Source organism: Leuresthes tenuis, unplaced genomic scaffold, assembly GCF_036924035.1.
Source record: "Leuresthes tenuis unplaced genomic scaffold, fLeuTen1.0.hap1 SCAF_6, whole genome shotgun sequence".
Lineage (NCBI taxonomy): Eukaryota > Metazoa > Chordata > Actinopteri > Atheriniformes > Atherinopsidae > Leuresthes > Leuresthes tenuis.
The window spans coordinates 8,992,557-9,017,657 of NW_027325360.1; the positions used below are offsets into that span (position 1 = coordinate 8,992,557).

General features: G+C 40.8%; 1 protein-coding gene across 1 annotated transcript in view; it reads right to left on the reverse strand.

The window, feature by feature from the left end:
• The window catches only part of col27a1b (collagen, type XXVII, alpha 1b), a 59,777-nt gene that overhangs the window by 9,994 nt on the left and 24,682 nt on the right, over nucleotides 1-25,101 (reverse strand). The window contains exons 9-47 of the mRNA XM_072387443.1: nucleotides 23,628-23,681; nucleotides 22,600-22,644; nucleotides 21,703-21,756; nucleotides 20,820-20,864; nucleotides 19,106-19,159; nucleotides 17,865-17,909; nucleotides 17,344-17,397; nucleotides 17,055-17,099; nucleotides 16,795-16,848; nucleotides 16,342-16,395; nucleotides 15,473-15,526; nucleotides 15,279-15,332; nucleotides 15,150-15,203; nucleotides 15,011-15,055; nucleotides 13,982-14,035; nucleotides 13,735-13,779; nucleotides 13,525-13,578; nucleotides 13,189-13,242; nucleotides 12,909-12,962; nucleotides 12,729-12,782; nucleotides 10,583-10,636; nucleotides 10,231-10,275; nucleotides 9,555-9,599; nucleotides 9,323-9,376; nucleotides 8,664-8,717; nucleotides 8,528-8,581; nucleotides 8,126-8,179; nucleotides 7,273-7,326; nucleotides 4,133-4,240; nucleotides 3,983-4,036; nucleotides 3,651-3,758; nucleotides 3,523-3,576; nucleotides 1,938-1,991; nucleotides 876-932; nucleotides 731-784; nucleotides 562-615; nucleotides 395-448; nucleotides 232-285; nucleotides 5-112 (exon numbers count right to left, since the gene is read on the reverse strand). Of these exons, the coding sequence (XP_072243544.1) occupies nucleotides 5-112; nucleotides 232-285; nucleotides 395-448; nucleotides 562-615; nucleotides 731-784; nucleotides 876-932; nucleotides 1,938-1,991; nucleotides 3,523-3,576; nucleotides 3,651-3,758; nucleotides 3,983-4,036; nucleotides 4,133-4,240; nucleotides 7,273-7,326; nucleotides 8,126-8,179; nucleotides 8,528-8,581; nucleotides 8,664-8,717; nucleotides 9,323-9,376; nucleotides 9,555-9,599; nucleotides 10,231-10,275; nucleotides 10,583-10,636; nucleotides 12,729-12,782; nucleotides 12,909-12,962; nucleotides 13,189-13,242; nucleotides 13,525-13,578; nucleotides 13,735-13,779; nucleotides 13,982-14,035; nucleotides 15,011-15,055; nucleotides 15,150-15,203; nucleotides 15,279-15,332; nucleotides 15,473-15,526; nucleotides 16,342-16,395; nucleotides 16,795-16,848; nucleotides 17,055-17,099; nucleotides 17,344-17,397; nucleotides 17,865-17,909; nucleotides 19,106-19,159; nucleotides 20,820-20,864; nucleotides 21,703-21,756; nucleotides 22,600-22,644; nucleotides 23,628-23,681 (2,199 nt within the window). The remainder of the gene's footprint in view (nucleotides 1-4; nucleotides 113-231; nucleotides 286-394; nucleotides 449-561; nucleotides 616-730; nucleotides 785-875; nucleotides 933-1,937; nucleotides 1,992-3,522; nucleotides 3,577-3,650; nucleotides 3,759-3,982; nucleotides 4,037-4,132; nucleotides 4,241-7,272; nucleotides 7,327-8,125; nucleotides 8,180-8,527; nucleotides 8,582-8,663; nucleotides 8,718-9,322; nucleotides 9,377-9,554; nucleotides 9,600-10,230; nucleotides 10,276-10,582; nucleotides 10,637-12,728; nucleotides 12,783-12,908; nucleotides 12,963-13,188; nucleotides 13,243-13,524; nucleotides 13,579-13,734; nucleotides 13,780-13,981; nucleotides 14,036-15,010; nucleotides 15,056-15,149; nucleotides 15,204-15,278; nucleotides 15,333-15,472; nucleotides 15,527-16,341; nucleotides 16,396-16,794; nucleotides 16,849-17,054; nucleotides 17,100-17,343; nucleotides 17,398-17,864; nucleotides 17,910-19,105; nucleotides 19,160-20,819; nucleotides 20,865-21,702; nucleotides 21,757-22,599; nucleotides 22,645-23,627; nucleotides 23,682-25,101) is intronic.

Below are 25,101 nucleotides of genomic sequence, written 5' to 3' on the forward strand. Positions count from 1 at the left end.
TCACCTTGACTCCTCTACTTCCATCTTTACCAGGCAAGCCATCCGTTCCAGGTGGACCCTCGAGTCCTTCCCTGCCCATGACCCCACGGGGGCCATACAGGCCCTCTGGACCCTTGAGAAAGACAATCAGAAATCTTAATGCCAAAGCTGGCTTTAGTTTTAAGCAGGTACACAATCTGACAGCAGCTTAGGTCTGACTGTGCTGTTAGTGAAGAAATGCCTCCAACTCACCGGTGGTCCTTTGCTCCCAGATGTACCTACTGCCCCTGTTTTTCCTTTCAGGCCCTGAAGCATAAATAGTTCATGTTCCGCATTTCTGACATAGTGGCATAAATTTAAAAAAAGTACATACTCTCACACAGAGAATCATACAGCTATTTACTCATGTCCTTACTTGATCACCTTTGGATCCTTTCAGCCCTGGGAGTCCCTTAGGCCCAGGATGGCCCTGAAACGATCATTACTGATTGATTTAAAGATTGCTGGTTTTTATAGGGAGATTTTCATACTGAGCTAAAAAGGTTGAGTTTTAATTTTAGGAGAAATAAAGTTGATACCTACAGGAAGCCCTGGGGCGCCAGCCTCACCTCTCGGTCCATCCACGCCTGTTTGGCCCTGAGAAATGCATTGAATTTTCTGCATTTTAGCATCTGTTTTACCAGAAACTTACTATGCCCAGAATGTAAAACAGGAAAACTGCTTGAGCGGAGGGTTTATTATCTCCACTTACAATGTATCCAGGGTCACCCGGCTCTCCTCTCTCACCTCTGTGTCCAGAGGGACCCTGGATTCACGTGGGAATAAAAAACAGTTCAGCAATCCAGAACGCCGCGAGCAAACATAACACAAAACTGTGGGACATGTAAGAAACTCACTCTGTCACCTTGGGGACCTGGAAGACCCTCTTCCTTGCTGTCGTCTCCCTGTTCTCCCTAAAGAAGCAAAGCAGAAACAAACAACCAGAATTAAAGGTTACACCCAGTGCTTGGTGAGGAGGCGATTCATGTTTGCTCAAAATACATGCCCTGCTCTCTTCATATAAATGGCAAATCATTACACAAGCTATTACCCACAACGATCCCACTTCACATAAAGAAAGCCAGTGTTTGCTCCAGGGTTTTTTATGGGATTCATTAAACAATAGTCACAGATGTGTGTATAGTTTAAATTGTAATGTTCTGCACATGTGTCAAATTGAATGAATAAAGAAAAGGCCCAACACTGAATCTAAAAGAAAAATGGACAATTAGTAATGAACAGGGGCCAAAGAAAGCTTATAACTGCACGGACGAAAAACAACACTCGGAAGCTTTAGGGATTTAAACGTAAGTGATCTGGATCTGGATCAACCTGCAGCATAGTTTCAAGCCACAATTATCCAGCACTAAACTGACAACAATACATTTTGCAATGACCTGTGTCATAGCATGATATTGATTTAATACGTGCACAAAAACAGCCATTATATTTAGGATACGAGCAATGAGAAAACAACAAATATCCACCTCCAGATGGCTTCTGTCCAGGGACTGAAAAAAATGCTAATGAGTTTATGACTAAACTCCGGTGCAGTGTGTTACATTACACAGTTCTCCTGTCAAACAAACACAAATCATGTGGCTAATATCTACAAAATTAGCAGCAGAGGAGTCCAGGTGCCCAGCTAATTATATACATTCGATGGTGCCAACTTAATTGGGTGTGTCTGAGTTCAGATCATTGATCAAATTAGGGATAACTTTGGGAAAATTGCAAGGACACTGAGGCAGACAAAGAAAACGCTAATTAGGGACACAACTCAAGTCCCACTGCATCAAAAAAAGTGACCACGTGCCTGAAGGCAGCGTGCTACATGACAGGCCCCCAGAGCTCATTAGACATGATCAAACTGCTGACAGCTGTTATGGACAGCAAATAAAGAGTGGGGAAGTATGTACCTTTTCGCCTTTTGGCCCAGGAGGTCCAAGTGGGCCCTGTGGTCCCATGTGACCCTGAAACAGGAAAATGACTGTGAATGTGCATCATTCCAGGAGAACAGCCTCTAAGCCTTTCCCTCCCCTCTACTTTAAGACATATTCAACCATTCAGAATCACATAAATCAGATAAATCCTCAGTCACATATGAATGCAGCAGTGTCATTGACCACCTCTTCGTCTTCAGCCGCCATGAAGACAGACATTTTAAAATTTAGAAAACTTTTGGTGACATGTGTCAACAACCTCATTAAAATTTAGTCCTGACTCTAAAAGGATTGATCTCTCATCTCTAATCTAAGTCACGTGAAAGACACTCCTTTGAGCTTTCTAACACTTTAAACTCCTGCTAAATTAAGATGTTCAGATATGCGTGAGATCAAAACACTAATTCATCAACATCAAAAGAAGAAGAGAACAATAATAAAATACTGTAAAAGTCTTGCTCTATCCCTCAATTCTTCATATTTTGCTTCCATTGATCCAGATGTCCTTGTAATCCTTCAAAGTGGTATTGAACAATAATTCTACAGAATTTTTTTGAAGTTCTTGTAATCCTTCAAAGTGGTATTGAACAATAATTCTACAGAATTTTTTTGAAGGTCTTTCAAAGTTTGGCCTTGGACACTGGCTGCTTTGTCACTCATTTACAGTCCAGAGTACCTGACTATTTACAGAGGAATATGTTTTTTTGGTTTATTATTGAATTTAACACTGATCTATGAGTCATTCAAGTATAAAAAAAGCATCCTAGCTCAAAGGAGTCTTGTGTCTACACATAACAGACAATTTAGTAAAAAACAAGTTCTAAACTGTAGCTTCAGGCGCTTTTCTTCTAGCAGCCTGTCAGAAATACACACAGTTTGTTCCCAAGTCTTTAGTTGCATCTACAAAAAATGCCAAAGATAAAACAGTTTGACACATCAAAATGATATTTTTGCACCACCTAAATGATTGCCAAATTCAAGGAAACTGGAGAAGTGAAAGTAGAAGAAATAGACCTACAGCAACAGTATCTGAAAGCAATGTCCTTAAGAAATTTGCCAGACTCCAGCAGAGAGCTGACACAGGACCAGAGAGATGCAGCTTGACCTTCAGTTGACCCATCTACTGTTCACTGAGGTCTCATCAGAAATTGCCTCCATGGAAGGGTGGCTGTCAAGAAGCCATTTTAAGGAAGAAAAACAGGGAGATCTGGCTGAGGTATGCCAAATGACACAAGAAGTGGACTGAAAATCAGTGGCAACAGGTCTTATGGAGGGATGAATCCTCCCCAGAGCCCAGACCTCAACATTACTGAAGCAGTGTGGGATCATCTGACAGAGAACGGAACAAAAGGCAGCCGACATCCAAAGAAGAGCTTTGAAATGTCCTTCAAGAAGCCTGGAGAACTATTCCTGAAGACTTAAGAAATTACAAGAAAGCTTGTTTAAGAGGGTTCAGGCTGTGTAGGAGAATAAAGGTGCTCAGACCAAATACTGACTTTCAAAGGTTGATCACTTTTCAACATTTACAGCAATTAAATGATTTCAGTGAAGAAGTACTTACCTCATAACCTGCTATGCCTGGATCACCTTGTTGGCCCATTCTACCAGGAGCACCCTGTGGAAATATATATGAAAATAACAAACCCATAGACACTAAATAATTGTTCACTTCCTCTGACAGGAACATACCACTGGCCCGATGGTTCCTCTTGCTCCCTTCTGTCCAACAAATCCTGGCTGTCCCTGCTCACCGACTGGTCCAGTTTCACCTACATGGCCGTGCTGACCTTTGCTCCCCTGGAGAAAGGCCACCAATGAGCAGGCATGTACAAACAGATGCCCGAACAGATGTGGAATATGACAATTCAAACATTCAACTGCTAAACTCTATTTGAAAATAAATTTACCGGTTTGTTTACAACTGCAGCAAAGAAATATTCAACTCCCCGTTCAAGGTAGCAAACTGACAGACACCCGAAAATGAAAGGTGTGCTTTGCACCAATCAAGTGAGCTGACAAACCTTTTCGCCTGGCTTGCCTCTTTCTCCAATTTTGCCTGGTTTACCCTCCTGACCCTGGAAAAAGAAAATCAAAGGGAGCATTAAGTGGAAAAAAAGTGCTGTCTTTGTTAGAAGTGAAAGAAATTAGAGGGTGGCTGCTCAGACACTTACCCTGACCCCCACAAGTCCAAGAGGCCCGGCTGGTCCTTCCTTTCCTTTCAGGCCAATTTCACCTCTGTCCCCTTTGGCACCCTCTGGACCGGCATCCCCCTTTTCACCCTGGGAAGAATAGTACAAGCCTAATCAAAAAGGGTGACACCTTTGAGTTAAACTGCACTATGATAGAGAGCAATGACAAGAAACCTTAGCCAGGATCCTGGCGTCTTACAGCGTTGCTATGCATTTACTACAATCAAGGTTGTGCAACAAAATTACCAGTGTAGACTCAGATGGCCATGTTGAAAAAAAAATACATGCGAACGAAAACAATTCATCATTTAAGCCATATCAGTGGCACAGCACGTGCAATATTTGACTTCCTCAAATGAGCAAATGCATGCCAAGCCTGGCCACTTACACAAATTTGCTCAAAAGAGCAACTAACATGTCCTCACCTAATGAGCACGGAAGTCTTCCTGTGGTGAACTGTTATCATCTACGACTCTGAGAAGTTTCATCAGAGGAAAGCGTTGCCGGTTTCAAACACAATCTTGAGCTTTATTCATTATTCACAGGCTGCTAAAAGAATCCCAGACAAGAGAAGATGCGAGCCGTATCACTGGCTCTAAACAAAGTCTGCAGCATTCTGAACTACCGCTGAAGTTTCCACAGTGACAGCTCAGGCGTGTAAACAAAGAGTTACAGTAGTTGAGCCAGAATGACATAAAAGCATGACTTATTTATTAGTTAGACCCAGCAAGCGGAGAATTGGAGATATTTCTAAGACGAAACATAAGAATGTGACTTGACATGTTGTTCGAGGTGTTTATGCTCCCAGAGCATCACATGTCATAAGAAAGTAGGCCACAGCATGTTGTGATGCAATTTTACTGAGAGAAATTGTCAGTCCATCTAATTCTTCAAAGTATACAATATTCTTCGAAGAAAACCAACGTGTCATGCAACCTTGCGGTAAATATAAAAGATGCTTTGTCTGTGTAAAGCCATCAGAAACACAATCAACAACTAATAAGTAGGAGAGCATGTAAATAGTGAAAGACTGAACCAAAAACTGAGCTCTGAGACTAACACAGGGGGGGACAAAAAAGGAACATTAAGACAACTAAGACAGCAGCACACAATGAAACTCAGCACAGCAGGGGTTGTCAAAGCCTGACACAGTAAGCCTGCTGTCAGATAAAGTTTGGAAAAAAAAGACAACACGCTCACTCGCCTTTCTTGCTTTTGCTGAATTCCTGGATGCCGTGACGATCATTGTGATGTTTTTTAATCCCATACACGCAAGAAAAATTGCATGCTGCTTCTTGACACATTCGGATTGAACTAAATACATAAACGGTCTGTCCTCAGATATTTTCTAGTTAATTTATTTGTGGGAAAAAAAATAAAAAATCCAATCCCCACAGAGCTAATTTATCTGAGCTCTCCAACCACATCACAAACATTTAGGCTTTTCTTATCATAGCTAATGTAATATTTCCCTGCCTCCGTTCACTGAGACCCCCTGGGGAGGCCCCTCTCACACTTTGAAAACCTCTGCGGGAGATGACAAAAGTAGCTCTGAAATCAGAATTTTTTTTGTTTTTAAACAAGCTTTGTGTTTCCTTTTCACAATGCTATTACACGGATGTTCCGCTACTTCTTACCTCTTCCATCTGAAATAAAACAAAAACATGTCTCCAGCCCATACAAAAACACATGTGGAAGAAAAGCACATAAACCTCGTTAGTGTGATCCATTGCAATGGCTTCACACGCGTGCGCATTGCTGAAATGTTGCGTTGCAGCTGCATGTGTTTTCACACTGCTGACCTTTCGGCCGCCACGCTGCTCCCTGCACAATCTTTTAATGTAGCGCTTCCGCCAATATCAGCCAGAAATATACAAAGTTTTGTGTTAACCATGTTTATATGATTCAAAAAGTGACAACCAGAGACTTGACATCATTTGAAATGACCTACGTGGAATTACTACAGTCCAAAGTGGATCATCATGGTCATGACAGGCATAAATATATTTTGACATATCAGTGACATACTGTGTTCACACTGAAACTACAGTGGAAGGTGAGTCATTATTGAATTGAGGTCTACATCATGACCAACAGATGTCGGTTTTGCTGAGAACCGCTTCCCAACGCAGCCCGAGCCACGGCTGAGAGAGGCATGTGCTCGTAGCTTGTGTGCATGCTCTAATCTGTTAACATTGGAGCTGCAGAGAAATCCTGATGTTCTGCACATGCCACACAGCTTTGGTGAAGCTCTGAATTAGGAACCATGCCAAAGATGTCAACAGCTAGTATTCTCACAACACATGGAAACAAAATTCAGTTTGGTTTGACGATTTTGGTAAAAAAAAGCAATCAAAATCAAATTTAAAACAATAGCTTGACCTGATTATAGCATTCAGAGTCACCAGCAGGGCTAACTTGACCACGCCTGAACCTTTTGGGTTTGCTTCCTACATATTGGTATGCTGTGGGAAATTTCCCATCTTTGTTTATGAGAAATTTATCTTATTTAAAAGTTAAAAAAACTTTAAAACTTACATTTAAAGTTTGTGTTTCACAAATTATTCCAACAGTGAGTCTTTACTGTTGGACAGACTAAATCCCCAAAAAGATGAGCACAAAAGCTGCAAATCTCTCACAGGTTTTCCATCCAGGAGCCCCACGGAGGCCAGGAACCTCTCGTACCAGTTTACTCCCCTGAGTAACAGAAAACGTCTTGTACAGCATGAAGCTGAACAGACTCACAGGTTCTGAATCCCTTCCTTACCCCGTGCTCACATTTTACTCTCTCCTTGAAGCCAAAGGCTGTTTCTCAGTCTGTCAGCCACACAGCGCTTCCAGCAGTTTGGCGCTGCTAAATACGAAGGCTTTTTGTGCTCTTTCTTTTTCTTTTTTTCGTGTCACAACGCTTGCCAGACAGTAGAGCTCTTAAAATACCCTTCCACAGAGAGTCAAAATGCATCTCCAAAAGTACAGCAGCCAACATCTTACTAACGACACTTGCTGTTGTGTTATTAGGCTGTTGCAGGCAACAGGAGAGTTCATCAGGTTTGCAGATGAACAGCTTCAAGATGGAATGAATCTAAGGTAAAAGCAGTGTGGCTGTTCATTTTCATACTTGCCTTTGCTCCATCGGGTCCACTCAGACCAGCCTCCCCGTCAATGCCTTGCTCACCCTGACAGAACATATGAATGGATTTGTTTCAGTGTGACAGGGAGAGTATTCGCAATTAGCATAAACAGATGTAATGCCAGCCACACACTAAAATAACTTAGCTGCTTGCTGTACAGGCTGTTCAATTCAAAATGCATACATTTAAAGTTGGAAAAGTTTAATCCTTCTAAAGAATCTGCTGCAAAGTACTGATGGACCTAGGTCTCAAGCTTTTATTGGCACCATAATAGGCACAACATGCGTGCAAATAAATGTTGAAGGGGTAAGGGTTAAGGCAAATTTGTGAGAATCAAAACTAAACTCTACAGTGCGTCTTTGAAGTTTCAAGTCAATTTTGACTTAATTTAAAGGGATATTTCTTTACTCTCTTTTTTATCTATTCATTCTGTGTGTTATTAATGCCTGTGCTGTTGGAAAAATAACTGATGCAAAAGTGGCGTGATATTAAATATCCACAAGTTTGAACGTCTACAAATTTGGGGGGTTTTAGATGGTGAGAAATCGCTCTTCTGGTGTCCTTCCTCACAGCATCACAGTTGGCTCTGCTCATAACATAATCCCTTATCTCCCAAACTGAGAGCGCTCCAACTGCTGTCTACTGCAGGTAAGATACAGATTATTCACAAGTACTTCACACAACCCCATTCAAGAAATATTCCTTTAAGTAACTGGCCTCAAGTCGGCTGAAGACTGACATTGTGTCGATAAAAGCATCACACTTTGGTCCATCCAGCTCTGCATTTATTGCAAATGATGTGTTCAACAACAGACTTCACAGAAAGGAAACATGGGACACTCACCCTCTGACCTATCAAACCCTGCTCCCCAATGCTTCCAGGTGGGCCAGCGGCACCCTGTTAAGCAAAGAAACCAAACTATGAATCTATTTTTTTCTTAATGTCTACATCAATAAAAAAATGTATTGAAAAGCTGCAGTTGTACCAAAGCTGCCGTGTGAACAGATATTTACTTTACAGAAAAACTCCAAAGTATAAAAGATCAATTATGTTTAATCTTAGTAGGTGACAATAGAGCAAAGAAAAAATATATATTTAAATTCCTGTAAAAATATCACATCCAGATCACAGGACTGAGGCACAAATGCTTTATAATTCCATAGAGTAGGACATGTACCTCCTGTGGCTATAGCCACTTACTGCATGAAAGGCTGTACTGTAAATTGAATACATTATTATCTCTACCTTCTCTCCAGGTTCTCCAGGCAGTCCACTCTCTCCAGCTTTCCCTGGCGGCCCCTGTCAGAAGCAGGGATGGCCTTTATTATCATATGCTAATGTAAAACTCACTTGCAGTTTTTATATCACTTGTGTGACTCACCGTCGGCCCCATCTCCCCCAGCGGCCCAATCCTTCCTGGCGGCCCGGCTGGTCCCTGCAGTGATAAAGCAGCAGCAGCATCAATAAAAAGGTTAAGAGCATTTTCTAATCCTGGACAAACACCTCAGAAAGTGACAGTAAAGGTGAAAAACAAGAAAAGAGATGATAAGCACCAGACAGAAAGTGTGGATTGTGGAGATAAGTTAATCTGGACGGCTTTGAACCAACAAAATAATGGGCCAAAGCTTCTGAAAGTGATAAAAAACTGACCTGTTATAGAGACACATTCAGACAACAATAAAGCTGCCTCAACAGGAAGAAAGTGGCGTAAATCAAATTGTCTCAGCCTCACTACTGTGCTGCTCATGGCTGTGAGTTTTGGACAGTAGCAGAGAATGAGGATTAGGCAGTTCTGGGCTTTTCAAACTGAATGTGGGTTTCTAGAGAGAGCTGAATAAAATATGTCAAATAGGAATTTATGTAAGAGTAAGTAGAAGGGTAAACAGTCATTGCAGTGCTCTCTGGAAACAATTTCCAAATTCAACACTATTAAGCTCCATGGAATAAACAGAAAAGAAAATGCTGCTGTTACAGTAGCTCAGGTTGATTCCCAGACTGAGGGGCCAAGATACTTAACATAAACATAGATGATAAACTCACTGGCTCTCCTTCAATTCCTTTGGCCCCTGGAGGTCCCGAGGGCCCCTGAACACCCTGAAAAATATAAAATAATTTGAGACACACAGTATTACTACTGTTATAATACTATAACACCCTCAAGAGAAACATTGTACCACACAAGCCTGTCGTATCCACTCCTGCTCAACAAAATGTATCCCTACCAAAATCAAGAGTGACCTTAAATAGAACTCTGTTAGTCCCAATCACTTACTGGAAATCCCTTCGGCCCTGCTTCACCCGGCTCACCAAGCTTTCCCTGCAGGAAAAACAAAAACAAAAAATCACACAAATGGAAAAGTTAGTTCTCAGACCTGAACAGAAAGTAAGGACTTTTTACATGTAAAGCTTAAGATGTGTTAGGGAGGTGGGGGCAGGATAAGATGAGGACTCAGTTCACTTTATAACGTGTTCTTGTTTATACATGAAGAAGCGCAGCTTTGTGCAAAAAAAGAGTGAAAAACAGCTTTTTCTGATTTTCTTTTAATCTAAGCAACATTCCACATCTCAAAGACACTTAAATTACAACCGTTTTCTACCAACTACTTTTAACTTCTAATGACAGTTAAAATAACTGCTTATGTTTACATAATATTCCATAGCCTCTATTCTTTAGGAAAATTATTCCTATTATAAATTATTCTACCTCAACTAAAAATGTCTGATTGAATATTATATAATGCAATTATTATTTGACTGTGTCTGTTTTAGCACTAATCAAATATATCTAGAAGACTGTGCAATAAGGGAGGGGCTTACCACACTGTCACACCACAGAAAATGCTAGATTTTATATCAAACCAGGCCAAGCTGAATAAATGTAAGCAGTGTTGTGGGTTGTGCTGTCTAAGTCATGTACTTCTGTTAGGACAGTAAGGAATTTTCCTCACCATCTCCCCAGGGAGACCCAATTTTCCTTGTGGACCATCAGGGCCCTGCAAAGAAAAACCATCAGATAAAGGAGCTTTCTGAAATCCCTCCTCGAGTGAAAACATGTCTGACTGCCAGGCGCTGCCCGAACAATTAATCCTTTAAAGCTCTTTGATTTAAGATGCAGCTCATAAAAATTGGAGATAAAAAGGCTGTTTCTCTGAATATTCTTCCGATGTTCAGAACGGTTTATAACTAGAATCAGTGAAAATTGCCACAATTCAAGTTATGGGCGTTTTTTTCTTGTCACATTTTTGATGTGTGCGGATATCTCAAGGCCAAACATTTCTCTAAGCGTGTTATGGTTGTCACCTTAACCCCTGTAGACCCCTTTCCACCAACAGAACCATCAGGACCCCTTGGACCCTGTGAAAGAAATAATACTTGTTATTAATGATAATTTGCTCTTTGATTGACCTAAAGCAGAGAGTGTTTAACAAATAAAATCTTTCCATCATCCAAGATTGGTGGAACCTGGCAGCTGGGAAGCAGTGCTTTTGGTTTAATTTGTTAGTGTATTTTAGTTGATCCTACACTGGAGAGACAGCATCAAACATTGCGGCAATTAAGCAAACACTTGGCATTTGCAATTTAGTTCTGCAGTGTGCCCAACTCCCACAGTGTGGACCCCACTTTTCCACAGTTACAGCAGTGGTACCATCTGCAGAAAGGGGTGATTGTCAGAGGTTTTGTAGCTGATTCATTCCTGCCTTTAAAATCAAACCAAACTATTTACAATCAAAGGACTCACTATTACAACTATTCAAAGTCTGTGCAATGAAGGACCAAATGTGCCGGGCTGGATCTTCATGTGAGGATCTTATAAAAGAGAGCTTAACAGAGCCAGAGTAGTATATAGCTCCTACATAAATAAGGACTTGAAATCTCTATTGCTAACTGATGATAACAGACACGTGTTGAGAAACATTGTGGAGTTTAGGTATTTAGTCGAGCTTTGTTTGACAACATGTGAACATGGTGTCAAATGGAACATGGGAGTAAAGTCATAAATTCAACCCAATGATCATCCTAAAAGAAAGCTTTTTGATTAGTTACATAAATAAATCACAAGCTGCCTGCTTTCTTATAATTTAAGACGTTATACAGAGATACAAATATTCAGTAAAGCTAGAAAAAGTTCTTCAAACTTATTTAGGGGTCTGTGTTTTTGTCATCTCATTAGCTTAAAGCTCACCTATATAGTCTTATAAAGTACCCATATTTTAGGCTTTCCACTGAAAAGTACTGCGGAAGAACCTGAGAGAAAACGATAGTAACGATTGGCTTGCAAATATAAGAAATGCATCATGTGAGGCTTAAAGGATGGTTTAAATTCACAAGAGTCCGGTTGGATAAGAGCATAAAAGATTCAGCTTTAAAAATGATGCTGATGATGATGAAATGATGCTGATGTATGAAATACAAGATAAAGGGGCAAAGAAAACGTAAAGGAGGAGAGCTGAGACATTAGCATCATGTAGGAGGGGTGCATTAGTGCATCCACTTGTACTTTTGCAGAGAAATCAGTAGTTAAAAATGAGTTAATCAAAAACACTACGGTTCTCACACTGAGATACTTAACATCAGAGTCACATAATCAAAGTGTGTCAGAGAGAGTGTTTCAAATTAAACAAGGAAACATCTGAAACTTAACTGGTTCAAGCACAGGCATCTGGATCTGCACTCGGTACTAAAGGTGCATGTGGTTCCGTTGTTTGCTTTTCATAAAACCAAATGTTCATATCTGTAAATGCTATGTCTCTGTATGCCTGTGTATAAGAACACGGTGGGTGGAGCAGCTTCTTAATACAAGAGCTGCATTTGAAACCCATCTGTTTCATATACTTTGAACTGAATTAGGTATCAATAATTCAGTTGGATCTCTGTTACTAAGTTTTTGGTATCGTAACATCCCTGCTGTCCTGTCTGGTCTGTGTGTTTCAGGAGTACAGATTTGTATTCAGGAGGAGAATCTGCCATGATCTGTTGCGTCTGGAAATATGCTGCACTTTATATTTTACTTTGTGCTTCTTGTGTACTTGTGGGGCATTTTGTGTCAGTTGGTTTCTCAGTGAAGATGGCCATTTCTGCATAAGCACATACAAGATAGTCGCTCTCAGAGCCACAAGTTTAGAAAGGAGCTCTGTGAGGTTGCACCTAAATGCTTTACCTTGCATTTCAACACACAGACAGACACGTTTGGATGGTCTTCAGTTTGCCAGATTACCATTTCTGATGTTCCTGAATATTGGCACTATACACAACAGCTGTTGAGATATTTCAGTCACAGTGATGAACCAAACTATCCAACAACACGTTCATCGCTAAAAAGTCATAATACAAATTTCATAAATTGGGTATAAACTGAATTGTTATGTTATATCATTAGATAAGGTTGTCATGAAATCTCACTCAAAGGTTACATAATACAATAAGAACACTGATTTTATTCACTTACCCTCCTGCCTTTGGGTCCTCTAATGCCGACGGATCCGCGGGAACCAGGAGGCCCCTGCATGTTTGTGGAAAAAATATATATTCTTGGAGTTTGACCGCAAAAGACTCAACAAGTCTTAGTTTTATTTCTATCAATGGCAAGTTGCAGCAGCCCATAAAGCTGTGAGAAATGTACACTTACTGGGATCCCTTGCAGTCCAGGCAGTCCTGTCACTCCAGGTATTCCAGTGTGACCCTAATGGATAGAGCATCAAATCATTTATATCTTTATGATTGATTAAAAACAACTCCCTATAAATTAACGCTGAGATTTATCAGATTTATCAGATGTATGAGCACCAGCCTACATTTTCCCTTAATTATTTAAACCCATCTTTCCGAAGAATCACATCCCCATCCCTTAGAAATGCAGAACTGAACGCCTCAGGGTACAAGAGATGGGGTCCAGACTTACTCCTTACCATCGGTCCCGTTTCACCTGGCGGCCCTGGGGCACCCATTTTCCCTCGATCCCCCTGAGGAACCGCAAGTCATATTTAGTGAAACCTAAGTTGGCCTGCAACTGTTAGTTCTTCTTAACAATAAGCTCAAAAATATTCAATTTACAAGTAAACAATGTAGAGAAAAGTAGAAAAATCTGCAGATTCTGGAGAGGGTTATAGGCAAATATTTGACAATTCACTGACTTTGAAATTTGTTCAATATCTTTCCGGTCCAGTGAGTGATTGATTAATAGCATAACCCTTTCAGAGACAAACGGATGTCAGCAAAGTATAGTCAATTTTGACCATGCTAACCTTTTCTCCAGTGATACCCATCTCTCCGACAGGCCCGATAAAACCAGGCAGCCCCTAAAGGAGAGAAAACATGGCTGCCTTTTATTTCTCTTATCTCTGTAAACTTAAACTTCTCATTATAGGCCGCTCATCTGTGGGACTTCAAAAAAAGAGACATGCACAGAGCATCAAACAAAAATAATCAACAGAAAGAGGGAGAAATGCCTTTACCCTCTCACCAAGCTTCCCGACCTCACCAGTTGTCCCCGTCTCGCCCTATGGAAAACATATTCATGCCTTTTATTTTAGGTCAGTTCGTTTGAAATGGTCTTAAAGGGCAGATCCCTGTGGTGGCAGTGGATTAACATCTAATTTAAACATATTCAGTTGATACATTATCATAAAAGACAACCAGGGAGAGAATGTTCAGTTAGGGATGACAGAGGCTCAGCGGCAAATGTGGACAATTAAGTCTGACCTTGGGTCCATCTGTGCCTGTCAGTCCAGGGAATCCCTGCCTCCCAGGTCTGCCCTGAACAGAAAGCAAAAATGACAGAGAGAAGTGTACAGCAGCTCCACGAAACTAACAAAGAACCCTGTAGCTCTGGTAAAAGAGAAAGTGTGTGAGTCTCCTGGCCCTCACGAGGCTGTGGCACCTCACAAACCAACAGCTGATGCCAAAACAAAAGCTGTTCTTTTCAGAAACTTTACGACCAGGAAAAGAAAGAGCTATAAGAGCTGGTTATTACTCAAAACTGTCTTTGGGTCTTTAGTGTTTGTTTTCAGTAATCACTTGTGGCTTTTGGGAGATGATAGCCAACCGCTGCAAAAAAGAGCTGCATTTAAAAACTGTTCAGTATTGTAAACTACCCAATTTGTCTCTCATAAAATCCTGAGTTTAGCTTGCATGCCCTCCCCACTGTCTATCCTCAGATACTGCAATGAAAGAATATCTAGAAATGAGGAAATTTAAAAAAGCAAACATTCAATTTCAATAATTCAATAAGTTCAATATTCATTCTGCGATTTCACATTTGTCCTCTCAACTAGCAATTACTATAATACATAGCAATATTATTTCATCTTGGAACAAAATGTTCCTTTTCCTCTGTGTTCATCCTAAAATCCACCATCTTTATCTTTTATAGATGGACATAAACACCTCTATGTTTAGGATGAACATTTACAATTACTTTTGTTTGTGTTTGTGTATGTGTTTATGGTAGAAAACAAAATAGCAATTTGCTAACCAATCTGGTAATATGAGCACCAAGTGTCCAATAGGATGCCTTTCAAAACAGCTTTAGAACAATAGAAAGATCAGTCAGCCAAAGAACTGAGCAGCCATAACTGCTCATGGTCATTCATCCCAAACTAAATTTAGACAGAAACACGTGTGTGCGAGTCTGTGCATAGCAAGTTTTGTGGCATTGTGTGAAGATCTTTACTGTGTCACTGTATTTTCAAAGTGATCCTGAGCCGCAGGGTTTATCCAATCGGCACTCACCTCGGCTCCAGAGAGTCCAGCTGGCCCAAGCGGTCCCTCATCACCCTGTCAAATACAAGAAAATAAAAAAAGTCACAAGTTGAGAGAAAGGAACTTTCCTTGTAGCTTTAACTTTTTTTTCACAATATGTAAAACCAACCTGAAGTCCCTGCATTCCTGCTGGTCCTGGCAAACCTCTTGTCCCTTGCTTTCCCTAATTATGAGACACTGAGAGTGAAAATTCACTTCATTTCAGAAGACTGAAACAAGTTCATGTCAATCCACACACCTTAGGTCCCTCAGGGCCATTTTTCCCCGGCAGGCCAATGTCACCTGGATAGCCCTGTGAAAACGTCAGGAAGTTAAACTCCTTACTAGATTCATTCACAGCTTTGAACTGATAAATAGTTTACAGTGATAGGATGTATTTCTTTGGATGCCCATTAGCTATTACAAATGTAGAATAAGAGGAAGTGGTCTTGCCTCTGGGCCCAGAGGACCAGGTATACCATCAGGGCCCTTTTCTCCAGGTATGCCCTTAGAAATATCAAAGAAACATCCAAATAAGCAAATTGATTCATAAAAATTTAATTTGAGCAACAACATTTTGCAACCAAGCAAGAAAATCCCAAATGATTTTGAAATTGATAAGAAATCTGCCTTGTAGAACCTGTGAAATCATCCTTTTTATGCCATTCAAGCTCAAGTCAATCCAAGTTAGAATATGAAATTTAATTAATGTAAAGCTCTACAGTTAATCTCTCTTAAGATCATAAGAAGAAGAATTAATTAGGCTCCTCAGACAGGCTGCTTTCAGTGTTGGAAGAGACTTTGTTTTCCATGGAAGACTCATGTCAGGTGGGTGTTGACTGAAAATATTTAGGACACTTTTGATTGCAAGTGCCAACTCTTAAATCTCAGAAAGCACTAATGCTGGAAATTTACATCAGTTCTGCTCTTTAAGAGGATGTTTGTGCCTGATTAAATCAAAATTCTTCATCATAAATGAGTGCCTGAAGTTTCCTTTCAGACATTTTTGAAGATTTCCATCCATCGTAACCAAAAGCCTTGCCCAAAGCATTTTATCCTGTGTGCATTTCAAGAGTTATTGGACCCTTTAAGAAACTATCTTCTTGTGAACTTAATTTGAATTCACTTCAAGGAATCCTAACACTGCAGTGGGTGTGGGAACGATACATCACTACCCTCTGTTGGGAGTTATCTAAGTGCAGTACTAATTACTTTGTCTGGAATTTCCATGCCAGTAACTCTACAGGTATCATCATTTATGAATATCTCAAAGCCTTTAAAGATTATTTTCCTCAGGTGTTTGAACAATGTAAAGAAAATACCTGAGGTCCAGGTTTTCCATGAGGACCCGGCAGCCCAGGTGAGCCGCGGCTGCCCTGCCAAGTCAACAAGACAAATAAGGACATCAAACCAAAAAAATAAAAATAAAAAATCACATACAGTTTTTTGCAAAAGCTTTTCACACTTTCAATTTTTAGAGTTTTGTTCATCGTGCTGTAGGGCACTTTGCAAAACATCTTCACATTGCTTTTAGTGGCTTGGTTGCAATACAGCGGAATGGTAAATGGATTGTACATCAATAACACTCGAGAGCAACACAAGGACCTTTACCAAGTCTTAGCAATCCATCATTGTTAGTGTCAGAAATGACACACTAAATGCAGATTTGATAGACAACATTGGATATAAATTCCAAAATCGGGGATTGAACCACAAGTCGACTTATTCAGGGTCGATCTGCTGTAAAATCTGAGCATACAGCAGGTTGCACTTACCTTGTCCCCTTGGAATCCAGACTCCCCCTGCTCTCCTGGTAAGCCAACATCCCCCTGCAATAAAACAGACATGTGGAAAAAATAATCTAAATGCTTACAAAAGAAGCATTCAATCAACAACTCCTGATATATTAGTGCTAACTAATAAAGTAAAACAAGGTTTCCATTACAGCAGCATGTTACACACTGCGGGAGTCTAGAATTATTAAAATTGTCACCTCAAACACTAGTAATTTGAAAAAAAGACATGTGCAGATCACCTTATCACCTTTCAGTCCTGCTGTCCCCAGGTTTCCAGGAACTCCCTGATAAGAAAAATAAAATATTAAACAACTGAGTGATAAAAACATGATGCATGGGCACACCGGTATTCTAGTCACAGTGATTTATACACTCTATAGAATAATAAACCTCTGTACTGACCATATGTCAGGTCAAAGTGAGATTAAATATAGTTTGAGAACCTCCCAGCTAACAACTACCTCTACCTTGATGTAACCAATTTATATTGATCAGTATCAAAAGCAAGTAGAGAACCGCATGCTTTACCTTGAGTCCTGGCAGTCCCGGAAAGCCCATTAAGCCAGTAGGACCCATATCTCCCTGCAAACAACATCAAACACAAAACACACACCTTTATCCAATGCAACTACTGAGCATAACTAGGAAAAATGATGGTTTCCAGAAATATAACACGCCACATTTATCAAATGTGCTTTACAAAAATGTGATTAATGCCTGTTTTTGGCACTTGGCGGTTTAGTGATGCAGCCATCTCTCTGGATATGTTTGGAGTCTGGAGCAGTAAGTCATGATATTTAAAATCCACCGCAGTTGCACATGCTGCATAAAACTAACAGGCTTTTTCTGAGCTGAGAAAAGATGAAGAGGTGTTTTAGATCCCCTTCTTTGCAATTCTAATGATTTTATGTAGCACTTTAAAAGCTGCCGTTCAGTTTCCAAATACTTCCCATTTTTAAAAAAAAACATGACCTGGAGAGACAAGTAATCCGAGTGTAGAAATAATAAAACACATTTAGATAATAAATCAAAGGTGATAAAACACTCACAATAAGACCAGGGACTCCACATGGGCCAGGGGCTCCCAGATCCCCCTGAGCAAGATGAAGAGAAGAAATGAAAGGTGAAGAAACAACACAGTCAGTCACATAAGAGACTGTAGAACTGTAGGGGTCGCACTCAGTTAAAAGAATACAACGTGTTTCTATATTTTCTCTGATGATTAGAGTTTTCTCCCTAAGTTTAGCATAGCAAGTGAGTGACTTGACACCTGACACATAGAGGGGGCTTGTTGTCTACCTCACATCCACATGCCATGCCTACATCCTCTCCGAGCTACACGCACAGTGGAGAGACGAAGCACACAGAAAAGCACAGTGTGGCCTTCCTGCCGCCTCCTCCGCCTCTCTTTGAATGAAAGGAGATGAATTCGGCCAAATGGAACATCATCCCTTCTTCCCTCTGGAGGGACAGGAAGCGAAGCTTGGAGACTCTTGGAGGTCAGCCAATTTTAATCTAACACTGACCTTGTCAGTCACAAGCATGTGAGGGTCAAACTAAAGAAAGAGGAGCGCAAAGTGAATCTGATGCTGCTGCCCTCATATCAGTGTGGATTATGGTGGGTGAGTGAATGGTTGAATCACTGTAAGGATTTGCTTCACAGCCGGTCTTGTATAAAAATAAAATGGTCTGCCATATCTGAATGTGCGAACAGCTCGAACTTTGTTACGCTGCTCTACGCTAAACAATAAGAGATATCACAGGTTTACTTGCTCCTGGTGTAAGGGTCTCTTTGGAAGCACTTTAAACTGCATTTAAGCACAAAACACGCTACAAAAATTATATTGTGTGGTTATAAAGCGTTGAAATGTCCACATACAATCAAACCGTAACCCCTCCTGTTGTCTTTTCCCAAGCACTTTTTCTTGACCTTATCGTAAAATGCCGTTAAGTGTTTAATTTTATGAACATGACCCCCAGCTGAAATAATCTACTATGTCTCTGAATGCTGCACCTGCATAATTTGTGGGATGGATTTATTTCCGTATCTTTTCTCTGGGATGGTGCATTATTTCCCCATTCTAAATGAGGTATTCAAGGAAGCATTCAGGAAATTCAACCAGCTCTTATCATGGCTTTCTGGCTTATTGTACTCAATTAGAAACGTTACCAAGCAAAAGAAAAAAGCCTGTTTAACTGGACTCTCTATCAGGTGTCATTTCCGGAGCTACAGGAGGAACTGCATCATGCCAACAGTGATGAAGCCAGAGATGAACTTTCTTTCACTTACTGGGTTCCCATCAGGGCCAGGAGGTCCCCTTTCTCCAAAGTCACCAAAAAACCCCTGGACACACACACACAAACAGGATGGTCATGAAACCAGAGGGGGTACTGAGAGACATTATCATGTTCACAATGCCAAAATGCCCATTTGGATGCTGAATGTGTTTAGAAGTTGGTTTGTCACTTAAGTTTTTACACCAAACACAGGGGATCAACAAAGTGTTTCCCAAAACAGAAGTTTGCAGAGCAAAGCCAAGCAAATCCCATCAATTACGCTCCCAGTGCTTTCATTCCTGGGAGACCGGCAGGAAATTCCACAGCAGTATGTTTCCAAGCGATGAGTGTGCGGAGTGCTCAGCGGGCTGCGAACCAAACCCCCAGGACCTTTCCTAAATGGCTGAATAAAGCTGCTTGGCCCAGGAATTGCTGACTGTGCCTTTTTTTTGCTTGGTGCTCGTAATTCCATTATAGAGGCAGAACAAGAGGCGTGATGCAGCCATGAGGCCACACGCTCATCGTGTGCTTGTCAGCATGCCAAGGTCAACACGCAACTTGCCACACATCAGGGCTCAGCACTCCATATAGAAGGCGAGAGCTGAGGAGAAGCAAATGATAGATGGCAGACGAGCAGAGAGATCTCCCTCATTCTCTGTCTGTAGACAGAAAGAAGGGGATTCAATGACGGACCAAAAGAGATGCCAGAGATGGGAATGTTTGCGTGGTAAACTGCTTCTTCACATAAATATGGTAATAAGCAATAACTGGTTCAACATGAAGCCAACAGCAAATGTGGAAAAGTTTGCCTCGCTCCAAAAATTACTCGCTCAGTTTGTTCAGAGAGCCGGGCAAGTATTTCTCCCCATGTTGTATTTATTTTGAGACCAGTGCAAATGAAGTACCTCCTCACTGCTTTACTCCAAAACAGAAGTTAATAGATAAATAGCATTTGTATGGCTGAGACACGAAAAGTGTAGCAGTTCAATGTCACAAGCTGCAAAAATAGTCAGTTTGCCATTTACTTTTTTGTATCTTTTACAATAGGCAAAGTAACTAACTTCCCTTCACACCAAGAGAAATGCCTTGCTCATGACTTGGCTATTACATGCTTACTTTTAGACCTCCGTATATGTCACTGACCATAATTACATAACAACATTTAAAAATCATGTACAACCAGATTGAGCCTGGGAAATATCAGTATTTTCCATGTTAGCCTGGACGGCTGGGAAATTTACTTCCAGGCGCCAATGACGATAGACTTCCATGGTCTGTGGGTAAAGCTCCCAGAGGGCCAAACCCACAACTTACACATCCCATTATCATATCCCTCTAATCCATTACAAGGGCAGTAATAAGCACACTGTCCAAAACACAAAATTTCTGAATCAACGACAGCAAGAGGAAATTAATCATAAAGACCCATAAATGCACCCACTTCAATGTGAAAGCAAGCAGTAATTCCTGATTTCAAAAAGAAACATTCATGTTGCCAAAGCGTCTAATTCACTGGTCAGGGTGCATATGGCTCTCCACTACGTCACTGTGTCAGTGAGGAACTTTCTTCCACAAATTTACGAGTAACGCCTGAAGGGGTTTGATACTAAACTGTCTATACGAGTGCCTGTCATTTAATAGAGCTTACAGTAGATCACAAGTATTTTAAGTACCACAAGGCTGCATTAACAATGTTGTCTGGGAAGTATGTTGAGAGAAAACTTTACCGGCCTACCCATCTTGCCCTTCTTCCCATGAACGCCGGGAATTCCCTACAAAACAGAAAAGAAAACAGAGCGAAGAGACACCAAAATGTTTAATATCCTACAGAAAGTGCATAAGCTGAAATCTTCTAATCTTATCATACGATACTTAAAAAGCCAAGTAAACTCAAATTACTTGATGAAATGAGAACAGAGAAACAGCATTTTTTTGTTTGTTTTAGATGAGCAACAAGGTTTACATTCAAATCAAATATTCAAAGTTAATTCTTCAGGGAGGCAGGGAGGCGTAGAAGACATTACAATCTCAAAACGCTGTAATGGGACTTATGATCTTCTTCAGGTGATCTAAAAAATGCTCAGGGAAAAAATGAATACATAAAAGGATATTTAAAGAGAAAAAAAATCAGAATAATCAGACAAAACCAATCAGGTGATGAAAATCATGCATTTTGATCAAAGCATTGGGAATGCGATAAAGTGACTCGTGATGTGAGATGTGGTGTGAGTTTTGTCGACTGAAATCAAAATCCTCTGCAGCGAGGAACACTTGGCACTAAAGTCCTAAGAAATGTGGTGCCTTTGTTTTGATCCACTGTTGCGGACTTCCGTGGTCATTTGAATTATGACTGGGTTTAAGTATATTTAAACCCATCTTCTCCACTTTACCATTATCCAGGACAGCAGCTGGGTTGTGGCGTGAGGCTCGATCCAACACAGTATACGAGACTTTGCTCCACTTTAAGCTTCGAATACTGATTTGGTGAAATCTGCCTCCAGTGTCTCATTATTGCAACAGTGAAATGTATTTCTATTTCATCATTTTGGCCCGTGGACAGTCATAATGCAGGCCCTGCAATCATTTACTCTCACAGCAACTAATACTCACTCTCTCCCCATCAGAACCAGGAAAGCCAAAAAGCCCAGGGATGCCAATGTGACCCTGAAAGGATGAATAAAAGATGGGGTAGAGGATAAGGAGCAGATATGCAGAGAAGAAAAAGGACGATGGGGGACACAATAAGACTGGGGAAAGGTGACTGGTATTATTCAGAACTGAAAGATGTCAACAAAATTTTTAACAAAATTCACTTTTAAGTCCTAACAGTTGCAGTCTGTTACAGCTCAGCCAGGTTTTGTTTTCACTTTTTTTTTTTTTTTTTTTTTTTACAGTCGAGGTGTCCTGAAGAGCAAAGCCTTGAAGCAAGTGTATATGCCCATGGACTGCATGGTGCTGGCTTCCACGATGTAGTCCAAGGGCACATACCCTCGCATCAGGGATCTCTGAAGATCTTTGTGCCAAACCTGCTCAGCGGAAAAGCAGAAATAACAATGGCGTTAAATCTAAAGCCTCCATCTGAAAGGATTACGGTTACACTCTGCACCAAAGAAATACAGTTTTATGATATTTGGCCCGCAGTACTTTATAAACTAACAAAACCATCTGCTATTATGATCGAGGAGTTAACGAGGGCAGATGAATGGCGTTTATGACACTGGTCTTTTTATGTGCCCACACTGGTTAGGCGGGCATTTCAGAGGCGTTTTACGGTTCCTTTAAGAAAGTGTAAGTTCAACAGTGTTGTTAACAAAGAAGAAACATTTTTCTCTTCACTGTGGATGCTAAAGGAAGTCAAGTGAGGGCACAGCTGCATTTAAACCTGCTTTAATTTAACTAACTTGACTACTCTAAAAGGAGCATTTAATTCATTGACCAAACATACTTCCTTAAAAAGTCTGTATCTACCACAACAAAAAATAATAAATGTCCTCAACATCTACTTACTGTGACTCCTTTTGGCCCCAGTCTTCCTACAGGCCCTGGTAAACCCTGAGGTTAAAAAACGATAAACATATTCATGTGGTTACAGCCAGCAGCTGAGCTTATTCCTTGCTGTAAGATTCTGCTCTGCTTAGGATTCAATCAGCTAAAACATGTTAGATAAAATGAAATCCTTGGTCAAAAGCCAGGACTTAAAGAGGCTGAATATTACATCCTTTTTCTAAATTCTGATGAACACCATGGCCAAAATCTTCAGGGTTGATACACGTAAAGATACAGCCCTCGTGATTCGTACTGGTAAAACCTAATCGATCGTGTTCATGGGGTTCTGAGTTTTGTCGTGTTAAAGCATGGGTGTAATGGGACCCGTGCCTGGACCCTGCCTTATCTAAAACATTTAAAGACCAAAGCGAGTGAACAGCCATCCAGCGGAGTTTAATTACGCTTAAAGCTATAAGGGAACAGATTTTAAGTGCAGAGAAGCCCTAATGCTCCTCAGCTTTGAATTCTTAATGTATGTTAAACACTATCCAAAGAGGTGGGCCAAGGAAGGTTTGGAAGGACAGAGAAAGCTTATTTGGAACCAGGGAGCTGTGGCATTAGTCACACTTTTATTACCCTTTCCTCCCTCAGGGCTGTGCTTTCTAAGTAAAACGTTTGACGTTTTATTTCCTCACGATAGCAGAAATTCAGCAGCATCCGTTGCTGAATTCCACCACAGGTGGAGCTCGATACATTTGCTGGAGCCTTTCCCCCCCAAACCTTCACCCCAAGCATCCAAAATCTGATAATGTTATTCTGCCCAGGCAGATAAAACACATAGGAATTCAATGCTCTCCTTTAATTTCCCTTTAATTTAAATGTACTCAAAGACCAGAATCACTCAAATAATTTCAAGAAGTGGGGTTTACAACAAGAGGTGATATTCTCGTCCTTCATTCATAGTTGTATCAATTGCATGTGTGTGTGTGTGTGTGTTTGTGTGTGTGTGGCCCTGCTCAATCAGCATCGCAACACTAGATTTACTGCACCTGCCTGCCAGGATAGCCTTTGGCCCCAGGGCTTCCATCATCTCCCCGCTCACCCTGTGGAGACAAAGACGGTACAGACATCAGCGCTACAAGAGGACGAGTCTGAAGGCTGGAAAGGGCAGGAAGAAAAGACTGAGGGATGAAGGGAAGGAAGCAGCAATTTTTCAGGAAAAAAGGATTTTTTTGCCCACATGGTTTCTGTTGCATCCTCACAACTGCAGTAACTGTCAAAGGGGACAGGGATGAAATTTGAAAGCGATTTTTTATGTAGTAACTGTGGCCAATTGCTCCTAGGACACCATTTAAATCCTCATCATTTTCAATAAACACCCTTTGTTTAGTCCAGTCACTGCTGCGTAAGAGGCGCCACTATAGACATTTCCACTGTAAACATTATATTAATCCGACAGTAAGCGCTATAACAATGTGGTCAAGCCAAATTCTGCTCCAACAACTGCGAGCACAATTCTGCCTCAGTATACTAATGCATAGCTTAATACATCAGTCAGTCCTTCCCTGTGGTGAGACCAAACCAAACGGATTCCACAGAGAGGAATGTTTAATACAATATGTATGAGAAGAGCTAAACAGACTTAATTAGTGAAGGCATGCAAAAAATAACTGACTGTTCATATAGTTTACTGTATGATTAAATTAGCTTGACCACATTCATCATACATTGGCAGCAAGCTGCAGTACTGAGCAAAAGTCTTGACCCGCCCCTAATTTCTGCATATTTTGCCTGACTTTCTTATGATCTTTTGAAATGGTCTTGAGTAATAGTTCTCCAGGCTTTCTGAAAGTCTTTCAAAGTTTTTCTTTGGGCATTGGCTGCTTTGTTGCTCACTTTCAGCAATGTGTTTGCTCGTTGTTAAGCCAAAACTTATGACACAGGACCTGAGAGATGCATCTGGACCTTCAGTTGACTCATCTACTGTTCACTGAAACCTCTCAGAAATGGTCTCCATGGAAGGGTGGCTGTCAAGAAGCCATTTATAAGGAAGGGAAACAGGGAGAAAAGGCTGAGCTATGCCAAATGACACAAGAAGTGGACTGAAAATCAGTGGCAACAGGTCTTATGGAGGGATGAATCCTCCCCAGAGCCCGGACCTCAACATTATTGAAGCAATGTGGGATTATGTTGGCAGAGAATGGAACAGAAGGCATCCCAAGAAGAGCTTTGGGATGTCCTTCAAGAAGCCTGGAGAACTATTCCTGAAGACTACTTTAAGAAATTACAATAAAGCTCTTCGAAGAGGGTTCAGGCTGTGTTGAAGAATAAAGGTGTTCATACCGAATATTGGCTTCCAGGATTGTTAGAATTGTACAAGCTCTCGTTTTACTCCATTTCTTGTATTTCCATCTATGGCTGTATATTTCTATGAATATGCATCTATGTCCCATTTTCCTGGCAATATGTGAAGAGGTGAGGGGTGGCTCAAGTCTTTTGCACAGTCCTGCACATGCAGAATGC